The sequence below is a fragment of the Bison bison genome, unplaced genomic scaffold, assembly GCF_000754665.1.
Source record: "Bison bison bison isolate TAMUID 2011002044 unplaced genomic scaffold, Bison_UMD1.0 scf7180017864302, whole genome shotgun sequence".
Lineage (NCBI taxonomy): Eukaryota > Metazoa > Chordata > Mammalia > Artiodactyla > Bovidae > Bison > Bison bison.
Window position 1 is genome coordinate 610,381 of NW_011494874.1, and position 13,883 is coordinate 624,263.

At 41.1% G+C, this 13,883-nt stretch overlaps 1 protein-coding gene across 1 annotated transcript in view; it reads right to left on the reverse strand.

Moving 5' to 3' along the window:
- Positions 1-13,883, reverse strand: part of MARK3 (MAP/microtubule affinity-regulating kinase 3) — a 116,045-nt gene that overhangs the window by 69,895 nt on the left and 32,267 nt on the right. The window contains exon 4 of the mRNA XM_010851411.1: positions 4,938-4,991. Coding sequence (XP_010849713.1) covers positions 4,938-4,991 — 54 coding nt within the window. The remainder of the gene's footprint in view (positions 1-4,937; positions 4,992-13,883) is intronic.

A 13,883-nucleotide genomic window follows, 5' to 3' on the forward strand; every position in this document is an offset into this window, starting at 1 on the left:
AGGAGTAAGTAAACAAATTTGCATTAAGACATGACTTATGCAAAGTTCAGACGGGGAGGTGGGGAACAAGGCTTTCTTTTCTTACGTACTTGAAATATTTCTTCAAACTTGAAATTATTAACTAACTTCTTCACCACCACTACAGAGAAGTCTCAAGTTAGTTCCCACCTCAACAAGCGAGATTTAATCACAGGAGGGTAGCATAAGGAGAAGGCAGTGGCAACCCACTCCAGTACTCTTGCCTGGAAAATCCCATGAACAGAGGTGCCTGGAAGGCTGCAGTCCATGGCATCCCTGAGAGTCAGACACGACTGAGTGACTTCACTTTCACTTTTCACTTTCCTGCATTGGAGAAGGAAATGGCAACCCACTCCAGTGTCCTTGCCTGGAGAATCCCAGGGACGGGGGAGCCTGGTGGGCTGCCGTCTATGGGGTCACACAGAGTCGGACACGACTGAAGTGACTTAGCAGCAGCGCAAGGAAATGCAATGAGTCCATCCTCTGGAGCTGGACTAAGATCTACATCTTTGCTCTATCACCTACGAACTGGACAGCTTGACTAGAATAACTTTTTAGTCTGTCTCCTCAATGGAAAATCAAGACGGCAGTAATACTCACCTAACAGAGTATGAAGAGGAAGATGCCCATCAGGCTAGTGAGTGTGAAAAAGCCTCTGCATGTGAGGACACAGGAAGCCCCTCTAGCATCTACTGACAATGCAATCCTATCCAGTGAAGGACCCAAGGACACTGCCTACAGCAAGTGCTGTTATCTAAACTGTGCTAAACACGCTTTCACTTAGAGTTCACGAGAGTTCAACTCCACGCTGACTACATCCACCATAAAATGACTGCTCGCACATCTATCAGCGAGGGGACTCTGGGCAGGTCACTTTACCTCCTGGCCTCTCTCTCCTGAATAACAGAGCCTACCTCATGAAACTGCTCCACAGTGTGATATGCGGAGACGGGGCATCCAGGAATTACGTTGGTTTAGATGAGGTCATGAGGGTGTTTCCTTATGATGGGATTAGTGCCCTTTTAAGCAGAGACATCAGAGAGCATGCACACGTGCTCACACACCTTCCCCCCACTTTGCTGTGAAGACACAGTGAGATGGCAGCTCTCTGCAATCCAAAAAGCAAGCTCTCACCAGAACCCAGCCGTGCCGGCAACCCTGATTTTGGACTTCCCAGCCTCCAGAACAGTGTGAAATAAACAATTTGCAAAAGCCACCCCATCTACAGTATTTTATTATAGCAGCTTGAGCAAACTACTCCAGTACGTTATACTAAACACGCAAATTTAAGCCATTATCAGAAGTAGTCTACAGCACATAGGTCCTATGAGACCCAAGTCAGAACCCACAATTCAATTCTTAAGCTTTACCTACTTCTTGTGAGGGTAAAATTAAACAAACAAACAAAAATATCTCTGGGAAAAGAATTTAAAAGAGAGAGAGAGAGAGAGAATATATATATATATATAAATGATTCACTTTGCTGTACACCGCAACTAAAACAATACTGTAAATCAACTACACTCCAAAAAAAAAAAGAAAATCTCCTACTCCCCCTCAAAATCAATATTAAACAGGATACACAATAATAACACTCAGTCCTTAGCATATGCTAGGAACTACACTCAGCTCTTCTAAGGGCTTTAAAATGTTAACTTATTTAATTCTCACCACAGCCCTAGAGATAAGGTTATTATTTCCATTTTAAAAACAGGGAAATGAAGATCCAGGGAGGTGACGTGTCACAAAGCTAGGCTAGGTTGAAGCCTAAACTCGAATCTATGTAGCCTGGCTTCACCATTTTCCCATCCATGACTCTATACTCCCTCTCTTCTTGTTAGTACTACTCCAAGATTAGAAAAGAAAATAACTTCAGGTGGGTTACACTCAGTGTACTGGCATGTCTTAATAAAGTCATAACTTGCTTCTTAATGACACACAAAACAAAACAAGATCGCAAGATCATCTGCATGTAACCAAATCACAGCTAAAAATGATTCTATAAAACCAGGAAGAAAACTACATTTTTTAAGCTCCTGTTGTTTTCAACAGCATTATAAGTACACAATGTTACACATTTCTTTAAAGGCTGACCTAAAAAACATTTATAAACAGCAAAATGTCTCAGGGATAGTACTTAGAAATTAAGAAGTACAAAAAAAAAAAACAGGAGAAAGATATATCTTACTAGAATCTAACATGTATTCACTCAGTGGCTGGAAAAATTAAAAGGAAAAATAAGGGAACTTGGCAGTGAAAATAACATCAGTTTACAAATACGCAGTCACCTCAGGTTTGCTTATCTGTGTTTATCAGACACGATCGTGTGTGAGCCAGGACACTGAGAACACTTTTAAACTATCGTAACATCGGTGATCAAACGCTGCCTGAATGAGCAGTGCGCACAGTTGTGGCAGTGGCAGTACAGAAAGATTACACACTGCGGAGAGAACGCTCCTGAATGTGAATGCTGGCTCCTAAGGCTCCTAAGGCTGTACACCAAGCTCCGGAGTTTAAGATCACAATATAAAGAGCTCTGCTGCTGACGCAGGTGTGATAACAACTGTAAGTGACGCTGAGGAAGAAAACCAGGTGCAAGAACCACTACTCCAGGGGCGTAAGATGCCAGGTATACATACCACTCTGCTGCCACTTTTCAATGGAAAAGGAACTCAGCAAAAAATAATTTTAAAGGAAATATTTATAGAACGCTTTTAATTTATAAGAAAAGAATATGAACACATGATTTACAGCTTAAAACAATGCCCTAAAACTGAAAACATTACACTTCTCAGATTATTTAACTTGGATGGATCTTCCTTTTAGTATAAATCTTCTGTGAATGGTTCATACTTGTACTATGCCAAACAAATCTTAAAAGTCATACCTATTGTTCATGTGCCAAAATTAATGCTAAACATATCTGCATAATCAAGCTAACCAGACAACCTATCGTGTACTGAATTGATAGTGATATAACAAACTGTAATTTGTAATAATAATAAAAAAGAAGAGTGGCAGTTAAAAATTATGACCAAAAATAATGAAAAAAGCAATCAAGCTTGAAACAAAAATTGCAATCAACTCAATACTATGACAAAATTCTTCCTAGAAAAATGCCACAATTCCAGTTATTTACAAGTACACTTGAACAATGGAAGATTTGTAACATCATTAGAATCCTCAGCAAACCTCTTTACATACTAATTTTAGTTCTGAATACCAAATTTTTATAACCCCTTACCTATTAATTAGCACCAAGTCCCTGGTACATGAAGAAATCAAAGTTTAAGGAAAGGGATATAATTTCATCTTCAGAACAAAGGACTAGCTAGAATTTCTGGATACTTCCAGGGCCACCCTGAAAATCCTTAAGGCCCACTATGCCCTGCAGAACCACTCATTTAAATAACATTTTCAGTACAAGGTAAAATCTACCTCTTTTCCCACCTCAACCTCTACCCCACCCCTCAATGATAAGATTTCAAAATCATGATGTAAATGGGAAATAACCATTGGAACTACATTAGAAATGTACATAAGGCATTATACTTAAAATACCTTATACATTGCTTTGCAATTTACAAAACTCTTTTATATGCGTTATTTCATTGATATAACCCATCATGAAAAGATTAAATCTCCATTTAGTTATTTTTTATTATTTTCAATTGAAGTTTAGTTGACATACAATATTACATTTGCTTCAGGTGTACAACATAGTGATCTGACAATCAAATACATTATGAAATGATCACCATGGTAAGTCCAATTACCACCATATAAAATTATTATAACATTATTGACTTCGTTCCTTATGCTGTATGTTATACCCCCATGACTTGCTTACTTCGTAACTAGAAGTTTTTACCACTTAAGTCTTCCTTACCTATTTCACTCAATTCCCCTCTGGCAACCAACAGTTTTGCTCTCTGTAAGTCTATTTCTGTTTTGTCTGTTTGTTTTGTTTTGTAGATTCTACATATAAGTGAGATCATATGGTACTTGTCTTTGTCTGACTTATTTCACTTAGTGAAATTATCTCTGTTTTTAAAGATGAGAAACCCAATGTCAGAAAGTTAAGTGACTTGCTCCAGGTGAAGTTAGACATTCAGTTCAGTGACAGAGGACTTCCTGTTCTTATTTCTAGGTCTCCATACCTTCCAGCTACCACAGGCCAAGTCTAGAAATCTAATAAAGAATGCAAAAAGGCTTTGCAAAACTAAAAAGAACTAAAAGGATCTTTTTATGAAGAGTGCTAATCATTCACTGATGCACCAGTGAAATACCTATGACCAGGCCCTGCCTCAGCAAGTACGTCTTCCCACGGGCCATGAGGAGCTTGAAAAGAGGCCCAGGTGATTTTAACATGAAGCACGTTGAGAACTTCTGAGCTACATCAGATGATACAAATGGCAGCAGTGTATTACAAACACATTTTCAACTATCAATTCAGGTTTACTTTTTTCCTTTCACATGAATTAATCATCACTCCTTAATTAGACATATAGTGATAGCTTAATAAAGCTAAAGTGCTGACTTGAAAAAAGATCACAGTATTAGCTGTAAAATATGTATAACTCTGCATTACACTAATTACATGAAAATACGTTTTTGTTTTTTTATAATTCTATTCTAGTCAATATTTAGAAAATTCAATTTGAAAGTACAGCCTTCAGTTTGTGCTATTAAGAACATTTAAAAATCATTATCTTCAACTGGAAAGGAAGGAAAAAAATTGAACAATACTGCATTTAAACAATATTACATTAAAGTAGTAGTTATCTGAGGAAGAGGAAGCTTTACTGTGTGCTGAACACAATAAAAATAACAGTACAGGTAATTAATGCACAAATTAGATGGCAATTAGCACTGAAAATCATTTTTTAAAAAAATACCGGCTGTTGGACCAATCTTACCTTTTGTAGACTTGTTGGATTCAACTGAGTTTTGTCAATTATTTTTATTGCAACCTAGAAAAAAAATAAATTAATAAATTTTAAGGATTTTAAGAATTTGGTGTGAAAGTCACTCATTCATGACCAACTCTTTGCAACCCCATGGACTATACAGTCCACGGAATTCTCCAGGCCAGAATACTGGAGTGGGTAGCCTTTCCCTTCTCCAGGGGATCTTCCCAACCCAGGGATCAAATCCAGGTCTCCTGCATTGCAGGCAAATTCTTTACCAGCTGAGCTACAAGGGAAGCCCAAGAACACTGGAATGGGTAGCCTATCCCTTCTGCAGCCGATCTTCCTGACCCAGGAATCTAATCAGGGTCTCCAGCATTGCAGGCAGATTCTTCACCAACTGAGCTATCAGGGAAGCCCAAGAATTTGGTAATCATAGATTAACTGGTAACAGGTTTGTAAACACCCAGACACGAGACATCGTTAAAAAACAAGTACTTAAAAACAAACCTTAAAAACTTAAAACTCAACTAGTTACAATTATTTAACATTTTATAAATATTTTATAATTGACAAGAGGGGCTTCATACAAATACGGGTACAACATTTTACATTTAAATAGACAAGGGGGGGACTCTCTCTCCCACGTGCATGTGCTCTCTCTCTCTCTCTCTCTCACTATCTCTCCCCCTCACTCTCTCTCCCCAGCTCCCCACTCACTCCTCCACTCTCTTCTCTTCAAGTCTTGGATTCTCCTGCTATCTTCTAAATAAAATAGAGCTGTAACACTGATTTGCCTAAGAGCTGTAGCACGGTTTGTCCAAGACCGAAGAGCTGTGACGCGCCGAGGGCTTTAATGTCCGTCGCTCCAAATCTTTGTTGTGACGAGACAAAGAACCAAGGAACATACACTAGTGTGACAGAAGGAATGATGCTAAAGCTGAAACTCCAGTACTTTGGCCACCTCATGCGAAGAGTTGACTCATTGGAAAAGACTCTGATGCTGGGAGGGATTGGGGGCAGGAGGAGAAGGGGACGACAGAGGATGAGATGGCTGGATGGCATCACTGACCCGATGGACGTGAGTCTCAGTGAACTCCGGGAGTTGATGGACAGGGAGGCCTGGCGTGCTGCGATTCATGGGGTCGCAAAGAGTCGGACACGACTGAGCGACTGATCTGATCTGATTATATAATTATCTTAAAACTTGCCAAATTATGAGGAAATTTTTCTTATATAACTTATATCAATTGATTATTTTTCTCTGGTAATTGGCCCTCAGTATTAAAAAATGTCCTCTCCAAAAAAATAAATAAACAATAGACAAGGGGGAAAAAAAACTCCCAGAAACCACACCAAAAGGGGGAGATATTATATAATGAAAATATTATTCATCATTTTTATCTAATCTGGGATCCAAATCGAATTCCAGCTGACTTATTTCAAACCCTAAAAGATTATACCATTAAAGTGCTGCACTCAATGTGCCAGCACATTTGGAAAACTCAGCAGTGGCCATGGGACTGGAAAAGGTCAGTTTTCATTCCAATCCAAAAGAAAGGCAATGCAAAGAATGTTCAAACTGTCGCACAACTGCACTCATCACACACGCTAGCAAAGTAATGCTCAAAATTGTCCAAGTGAGGCTTCAACATTATGTGAACCAAGAACTTTCAGATGTTCAAGCTGGATTTAGAAAAGGCAGAGGAACCAGAGATTAAATTGCCAACATCCGTTGGCTCATAGAAAAAACAAGAGAATTCCAGAAAAACATCTACTTCTGCTTTACTGACTACACCAAAGCCTTTGACTGTGTGGATCACAACAAACTGTGGAAAATTCTTAAAGGGATGGGAAAACCAGACCACCTTACCTGCCTCCTGAGGAACCTGTAATGCAAGTCAACAGGCAAGAGAATGAAACATGGAACAATAAACTGGTTCAAAATTGGGAAAGGATTATGCCCAGCCTATATACTGTCACCTTGCTTATTTAACTTATACGCAGAGTACACCATGCAAAATGCTGGGATGGCTCAATCACAAGGGGGAATCAAGACTGCCAGGGGAAGTATCAACAACCTCAGAAATTCAGATGATACCATTTTAATGTCAGAAAGTGAAGAGGAGCCTCTTGATGAAGAGGAGCCTCCTGAAGAAGATGAAAGAGTGAAAAATCTGGCTTAAAACTCAATATTCAAAAAGCTAAGATTATGGCATCACTTCACTGCAAATAGATGGGAAAAGTGGAAACAGTGACAGATTTTCTTTTCCTGGGATCTAAAATCACTGTGGATGGTGACTGCAGTCATGAAACTAAAAGACGCTTGCTCCTTGGAAGAAAAGCAATGACAAACCTAGACAGTACTTTAAAAAGTAGAGACATCACTTTACCAACAAAGGTCCACATAGTCAAAACTGTGGTTTTTCCAGTAGTCATGTAGGGATGTGAGAATTGGAACATAAAGAAGGCTAAGCGCCAAAGAACTGGTGCTTTCGAACTATGGTGCTGGAGAAGACTCTTGAGAGTTCCTTGAACAGCAAAGAGATCAAACCAGTCAGTCCTACAGGAAATCAACCCTGAACATTCATTGGAACAACTGATGCTGAAGCTCCCAATACTTTGCAGACCTGAGGCAAAGAGCTGACTCATTCAAAAAGAACCTCATATTGGGAAAGACTGAGGGCAAGAGGAGAAGGGGGTGGCAGAGGAAGAGATGGTTAGATGGCATCACCAACTCTATAGACATGAAGTGAGCAAACTCCGGGTGACATGGAAGCCTGGCAAGTTGAAGTCCACGGGATCGCAAAGAGTTAAGACATGACTTAGCGACTGAACAACAACAGATATCCAAAACTAGGGGCTACAGACAGCAAGAAGGGGGGATAGGGTGACGACAGGGGACAGAAGGGGATGTAAGTGAATAGAGAGGCTGTACCAGGAACTAGGGAACATACATAATTAACCCAGCTTTACACCTGAGGTCCAGAACAACAAATGATCTCACCCCAAACTGACAAGGCTGTGTTCCTACCACGTGTCCCTCAGAACACAGATTCAAAGATTCTTTATCAAGTTCTTGCACTTTTTGGTCCCTTTTATATTCTTAAAGATTATGCTGAACCAAATACAGGTTATATCTATCAGTATTTGGGCTTCCTCGCTGGCTCAGCAGTAAAGAATCCACCTGCAATGCAGGAGCCGCAGGAGATGTGTGTTCGATCCCTGGATCAGAAAGAGTCCCTGGAGAAAGAATCAGCAATCCACTCCAGTATTCTTGCTTTGGAAATTCCATGGACAGAGGCGCCTGGTGGGCTACAGTCCATGGGGTAGCAAAGAATCAGACACAACTTAGCGACTAAACAACATCAACAGCAAAAAGACATATACTGTGTACTTGCACTTATATGAGGTTCCTAGAATATTCAAAGGCATAGATACAGAAAGCAGAACATTGGTTGCCAGGGCCTGGGGAGAAGAGGGAATGGCGAATTTAATGGATATAGTTTCAGTTTTAGAAGACGAAGAGTTCAGGAGATGAATGGTGGTGATGGCTGCACAACATTATGGATGTATTTAATATGACTGAAATACACATTTTAAAATAGTTAATACATTTTATACTATGTACATGTTATCACAATAAAAAATGGGAGAAGTCCACTGCATGTTAATATAAATAACATTTTAATAAAATTCTCACATGTCCTCCTGTAGTCAATCGGTTATTGTATCACATGTCACACCGCTTCTGGAAAATTCTACTTTACAGTTGTGGAAAAGAATCAAAGAAGCAAATAATGTCTTAATGGTATTACCAAAACAGTTTTGATTTTGCAGACCCCCATTAAAAGGATCTCAGAACACATACAGGGGTCCACATTCCTACTTCAAGAACCCTGTACTACTCATATTAATGTTTTAAAAAACTGCTTAACATGGTTTAAAGCCTTCATCTGCCCATATATTTGATTACTTCCTAGGACTCTACTAGCCTCCTAATGAGCTAAAGAAAGGCATCCAGTGAGTCTGACCCTGGAGTGAAAGAAACCCACCACCCCTTCACCCCTGCCTGGGAGGAAAAAAATCAGAACTGGTAGAGGAGGGGAGAGTTAATGAGTGTACATGTCTGAAAAAGCAAAGTCGAAATTCTTATATTCAGAAAATTTAAGTCTTGATGGAAACTACTTGATGGAAACTAAATAAAGCAAAAGGAAATACTGGCTTCTCACGTATGCAAATGATGACCACCTTTTGCGTACCTTGGGTGACGAGAGGACTCCTATTATAGCCCCAGCATACAGCCTGTACACAGGAAGCAGTCAGTGAACGCTTACTGCAGTGACCCGAGGCCTTGAACACTCGCATCAGTAACCACAGACACATCAGAGATGGAGACAGAACAGTGAAGAACAGGGTTTCTGATGTTTTAGCAAACATCAGTGTGGTTTTAAAATTACACTATTTCAAAGTCAAGGGACTTCCTCAACAGTCTAGTAGTCCACTGCAGGGGACATGGGTTCAATTCCTGGTCGGGGAAATAACATCCCACATGGCCATGCGGTGTGGCCAAAAAACCCCCACAAACTTTACTCTCATAAGTAATTTTATGTGGTATACTTGGATCTGCCCATTCCCAAAGAAACCCCTTTGATAACACTGTTCTGGCCACAATCCTGCTTTCTTTCTTCTTCTCATATCCAAATCCGCCATAAATGCTGCCTTTCCAGTTCAATTCCTATTCTCCTCAGAGGCCCCTTGTTCACTCATTTCTTCTGCTCAGTATCCACCTTCTAGAGATTCCATTCTGATTCTGTTAGTACACATATTCACTTTCAAGTACTGCTGTTCAAATGGGAGAAGGAAATGGCAACCCACTCCACGGAGAATCCCAGGGACAGAGCAGCCTGGTGGGCTGCCGTCTATGGCGTCGCACAGAGTCAGACACAACTGAAGTGACTTAGCAGCAGCAGCTGTTCAAATAGTATCTAAAGCAAGATCAGTTCAAAACATGTTGCATTCAGCTAAATCTCACTGTGGACGAGAGGCTTTATCAAAAGCAAGAGTCCTCATTTAACACAATGCGTGTATGTGTGGCAATGAAAGCTGAAGGGGAAGCTCCTAATCCCTTCTTCCTTCCAGCTCCCTGCTGGGATGACTCAACTACCAAAATAACCCAGGGCCAGAGCTGGAGCCAGGAGAAGAGCTCCGACCTCGAGGCAACTGTGGGGCATCACTAGCTGCCTGAGAAAAACAGAGACCTGACAGACCACTCAGCCACGCCCAAGGTTGTAGAGGGTGTGTGTGTATGGGGGTGCTCTCAAGTGAGCTCACACCTGCACAACAAATGCCACGGGGGTTCACTAGGCAAGGAAACAGAAGTGTCCCTGCCACTGTGTAAAGTTCCGGGAAATTCCATTTGTTCCCCCTGATGCCTAAAGCAAAGTGGAAAATTACAAAATAGGAATAAAAGAGAGCTCACATGTAAGAAAGGCTTCCCTCAACATTCCTCAAATCAAAGAGTCCAACAAACCTGCGGCAAACACCCAATGGAGAAAAATCTTTATCTTCCAGTTCCTGTCAATTAACTACTGGTCAAAAGACCCTTATATCCTGCTCCTGGCGGGTGTTAAAGCATTACAGCTTTTACAGAAGAGCAGGGGCAAGAAAGACTACCAAGTCCTATAGAAGTACACAGTGATCCAGAAGAATGGCATATTGGTCAGCTCAGGCTGTCACAGCAAAAATACCAGAGACAGGGTGGCTTAAAGAGCAGAAATGTATTTTCTCACGGTTTGGGAAGCTGGGCGTCAGGGATCGGGGCACCAGCACAGGCAGCTCCTCGTGGCAAGCAGACGCTCAGCTTCTCACCGTGTCCTTATGAGGTGGAAAAAGCAAGCAAGCTCTCTGGTGTCTCCTATATGCACACTAATCCTATCAGATCGGGTGCCTACCCTTATGACCTAATTTAACCTAAATATTTCCACAAAGGCTCTATCTCCAAATAAGCTTTTACATCTGAATTCTGGGGGACACAATTCAGTCCACAGCAATGGAGAACAAGCCTACCAACTTCAAATTAAACCTAACAATGCAAAGCAAGATGAGTGCCTGTCACAAGCACAAGGCAGAGTCACAGAGGCACACAAGTTAATGAACGCTGTGCGGCTCCATGATTTTAAGAGGAGAACACACAGAATAACCTGCAGTGTTTTAGAAGTCATTATAGTGGTTATCTCAGGGGGAGGAAAGTGAAGTGATTAGAAGGAGGTAGAAGGGAGGACTTCTGGGGTTTAAGTCATGGTGTGTTTTTGCTCTGGGTCATGGTTTTGCAAATACTTATATTTTTTTCTCAATGTGTGCACTATATTTCAATATGGAGTTAATTTTTTTAAAGTCAGTGATGACTTTTAAAAAACTACAGTTCAAAAGTCAATAGCTAATGATGCCTAAAATTCAAAAATAAGAAAAAAACCTAAAGAACAGTTTAAAAGGCTGAAAGTGATTAGGAAACTGGGGTGGGGCCAGGGAACACTTAAAAAAACCAGCATCGATTCTTTAAACTGTGTAATAGATCATTAACTTGAATAAAAATAACTAAAGGGCTTCCCTGATAGCTCAGTTGGTAAAGAACCCACCTGCAATGCAGGAGACTCTCGTTTGATTAAGAAGCTCTTTCGTACCCACAGTGAGTACTTTCAGTTAAAGATGGCACACTAATCATGTGCGTTCGCTCTTCTCCCATCTGACAGTCCCATTAAACAATAAAGATTAAATGACCAAAAAAAAAAAAAAATGGCAAAGAGAATGGGAGAGGTAGCACCAGCGAACAAGAGATCTGAAACAATTTCTGGGAGACAAAAATCAGAGGTACACACAACAGGGCACACACAAGCCTAGAGTATGCTCAAGGAAGGATACAACCCAGGAAAAACTTCACTGACCACAGAAAACAATTCAATGCTGTGTACATGAAGGTCCGAGTGAAAGGCCAACTTTCATCCAAGCCACTGTGGAGCTAAGCCAGCCAACTCCACACACCTCATGTAAAGAGCTCTCAGGGTGCTTCTGAGTCCTCCGCTCTTGAAAATGTTTTCAAGACACCTGAGTTCAGTTCAGTTCAGTCGCTCAGTCGTGTCCAACTCTTTGCGACCCCATTGAACTGCAGCACTCCAGGCCTCCCTGTCCATCACCAACTCCCAGAGTTTACTCAAACTCGTCCATGGAGTCGATGATGCCATCCAACCATCTCATCCTCTGTCACCCCCTTCTCCTGCCTTCAATCTTTCCCAAAGCCTACAATCTTTCCTAATATTCCTTCCCATGTATCTGCTGTCACAAGAAAACATCGGTAACAATTAAGCCTCCTCCTATTTCAAAAAAAAGACAGCTGATTCACATTACTCATGGTAATTCCATTCTATAAATTCACTGTGAACACGGAATTGGTGGATACTGAACCACTGTTTCTAGAAGAGGTTCCTGTGAGCCCCTGGTCATAACATTTTCATCAACTGACCAATACATAACCTTGTTTTATGTTTCTGCTTAAGGACATCTCATTTACTATACGTTATTGATTTATTAACACTGACTAGCACTATCTACGGAGAAGGCAATGGCATCCCACTCCAGTACTCTTGCCTGGAAAATCCCATGGACAGAGGAGCCTGGTAGGCTGCAGTCCATGGGGTCGCTAAGAGTCGGACAGGACTGAGCGACTTCACTTTCACTTTTCACTTTCATGCATTGGAGAAGGAAATGGCAACCCACTCCAGAGTTCTTGCCTGGAGAATCCCAGGGACGGGGGAGCCTGGTGGGAAGCCGTCTATGGGGTCGCACAGAGTCGGACATGACTGAAGTGACTTAGCAGCAGCAGCAGCACTATCCAACCTCATACCTGAATGAAGCTTATCTCACAAATATATTTTCTCTATAAGGCGCTCACAGCCTTTGCCCTTAGAAACACTGGCTAGTTACCTCAGCCCTACAGTTGGGGGTCATTTTAAATAGCAAAATCACTATCAAAATGCACCAAAAAATGTGGAAAATATGGACTAAATAACCACAAAACAGGCATCTGTTAATAGTATGAAAGCTGAAAGAATGCCAAGTGTTACCTTGTTGGACCTCAGCAGAGCAAACACACATAAAGCAATTCAAACTTCTCACTGCTCTGTGCATGGCCAAAAAAGACTGCAAATGCACTGCTGGTATTGATTTCTGGATTGTAAACAAATTTTGGAGAGTATGTAAATTTGCAAATCTGGAATTTGTGAATAATGAGATTGACTAGTGGGTCTATTCTGAAGATGGACAGTGGTGATGGTTGCAAACAACATAAACGCACTTAATGCCACTGAGCTGCATACTTAAAAATGGCTAAAATAGTAAATTTTATGTTATGTATATTTTATCACAATAAAAAAGTGTTACAATTATGTAATTAAGTGCTTTTTAATTTGTAGAAAGTAGGTTTATGTCAAGTTCGTTTCTTTCTCTGCACACTAACTGTAAATAGTCGCTCAGTTGTGTCCGACTCTTTGCGACCCCATGAATCGCGGCACACCAGGCCTCCCTGTCCATCACCAACTCCCAGAGTTCACTCAGACTCACGTCCATCGAGTCAGTGATGCCATCCAGCCATCTCATCCTCTGTCATCCCCTTCTCCTCCTGCCCCCGATCCCTCCCAGCATCAGAGTCTTTTCCAATGAGTCAACTCTTCACATGAGGTGGCCGAAGTACTGGAGTTTCAGCTTTAGCATCATTCCTTCCAAAGAAATCCCAGGGCTGATCTCCTTCAGAATGGACTGGTTGGATCTCCTTGTAGTCCAAGGGACTCTCAAGAGTCTTCTCAGTTCAAAAGCATCAATTCTTCGGCGCTCGGCTTTCTTCACAGTCCAACTCTCATATCCATACATGACCACAGGAAAAACCATAGCCTTGACTAGACG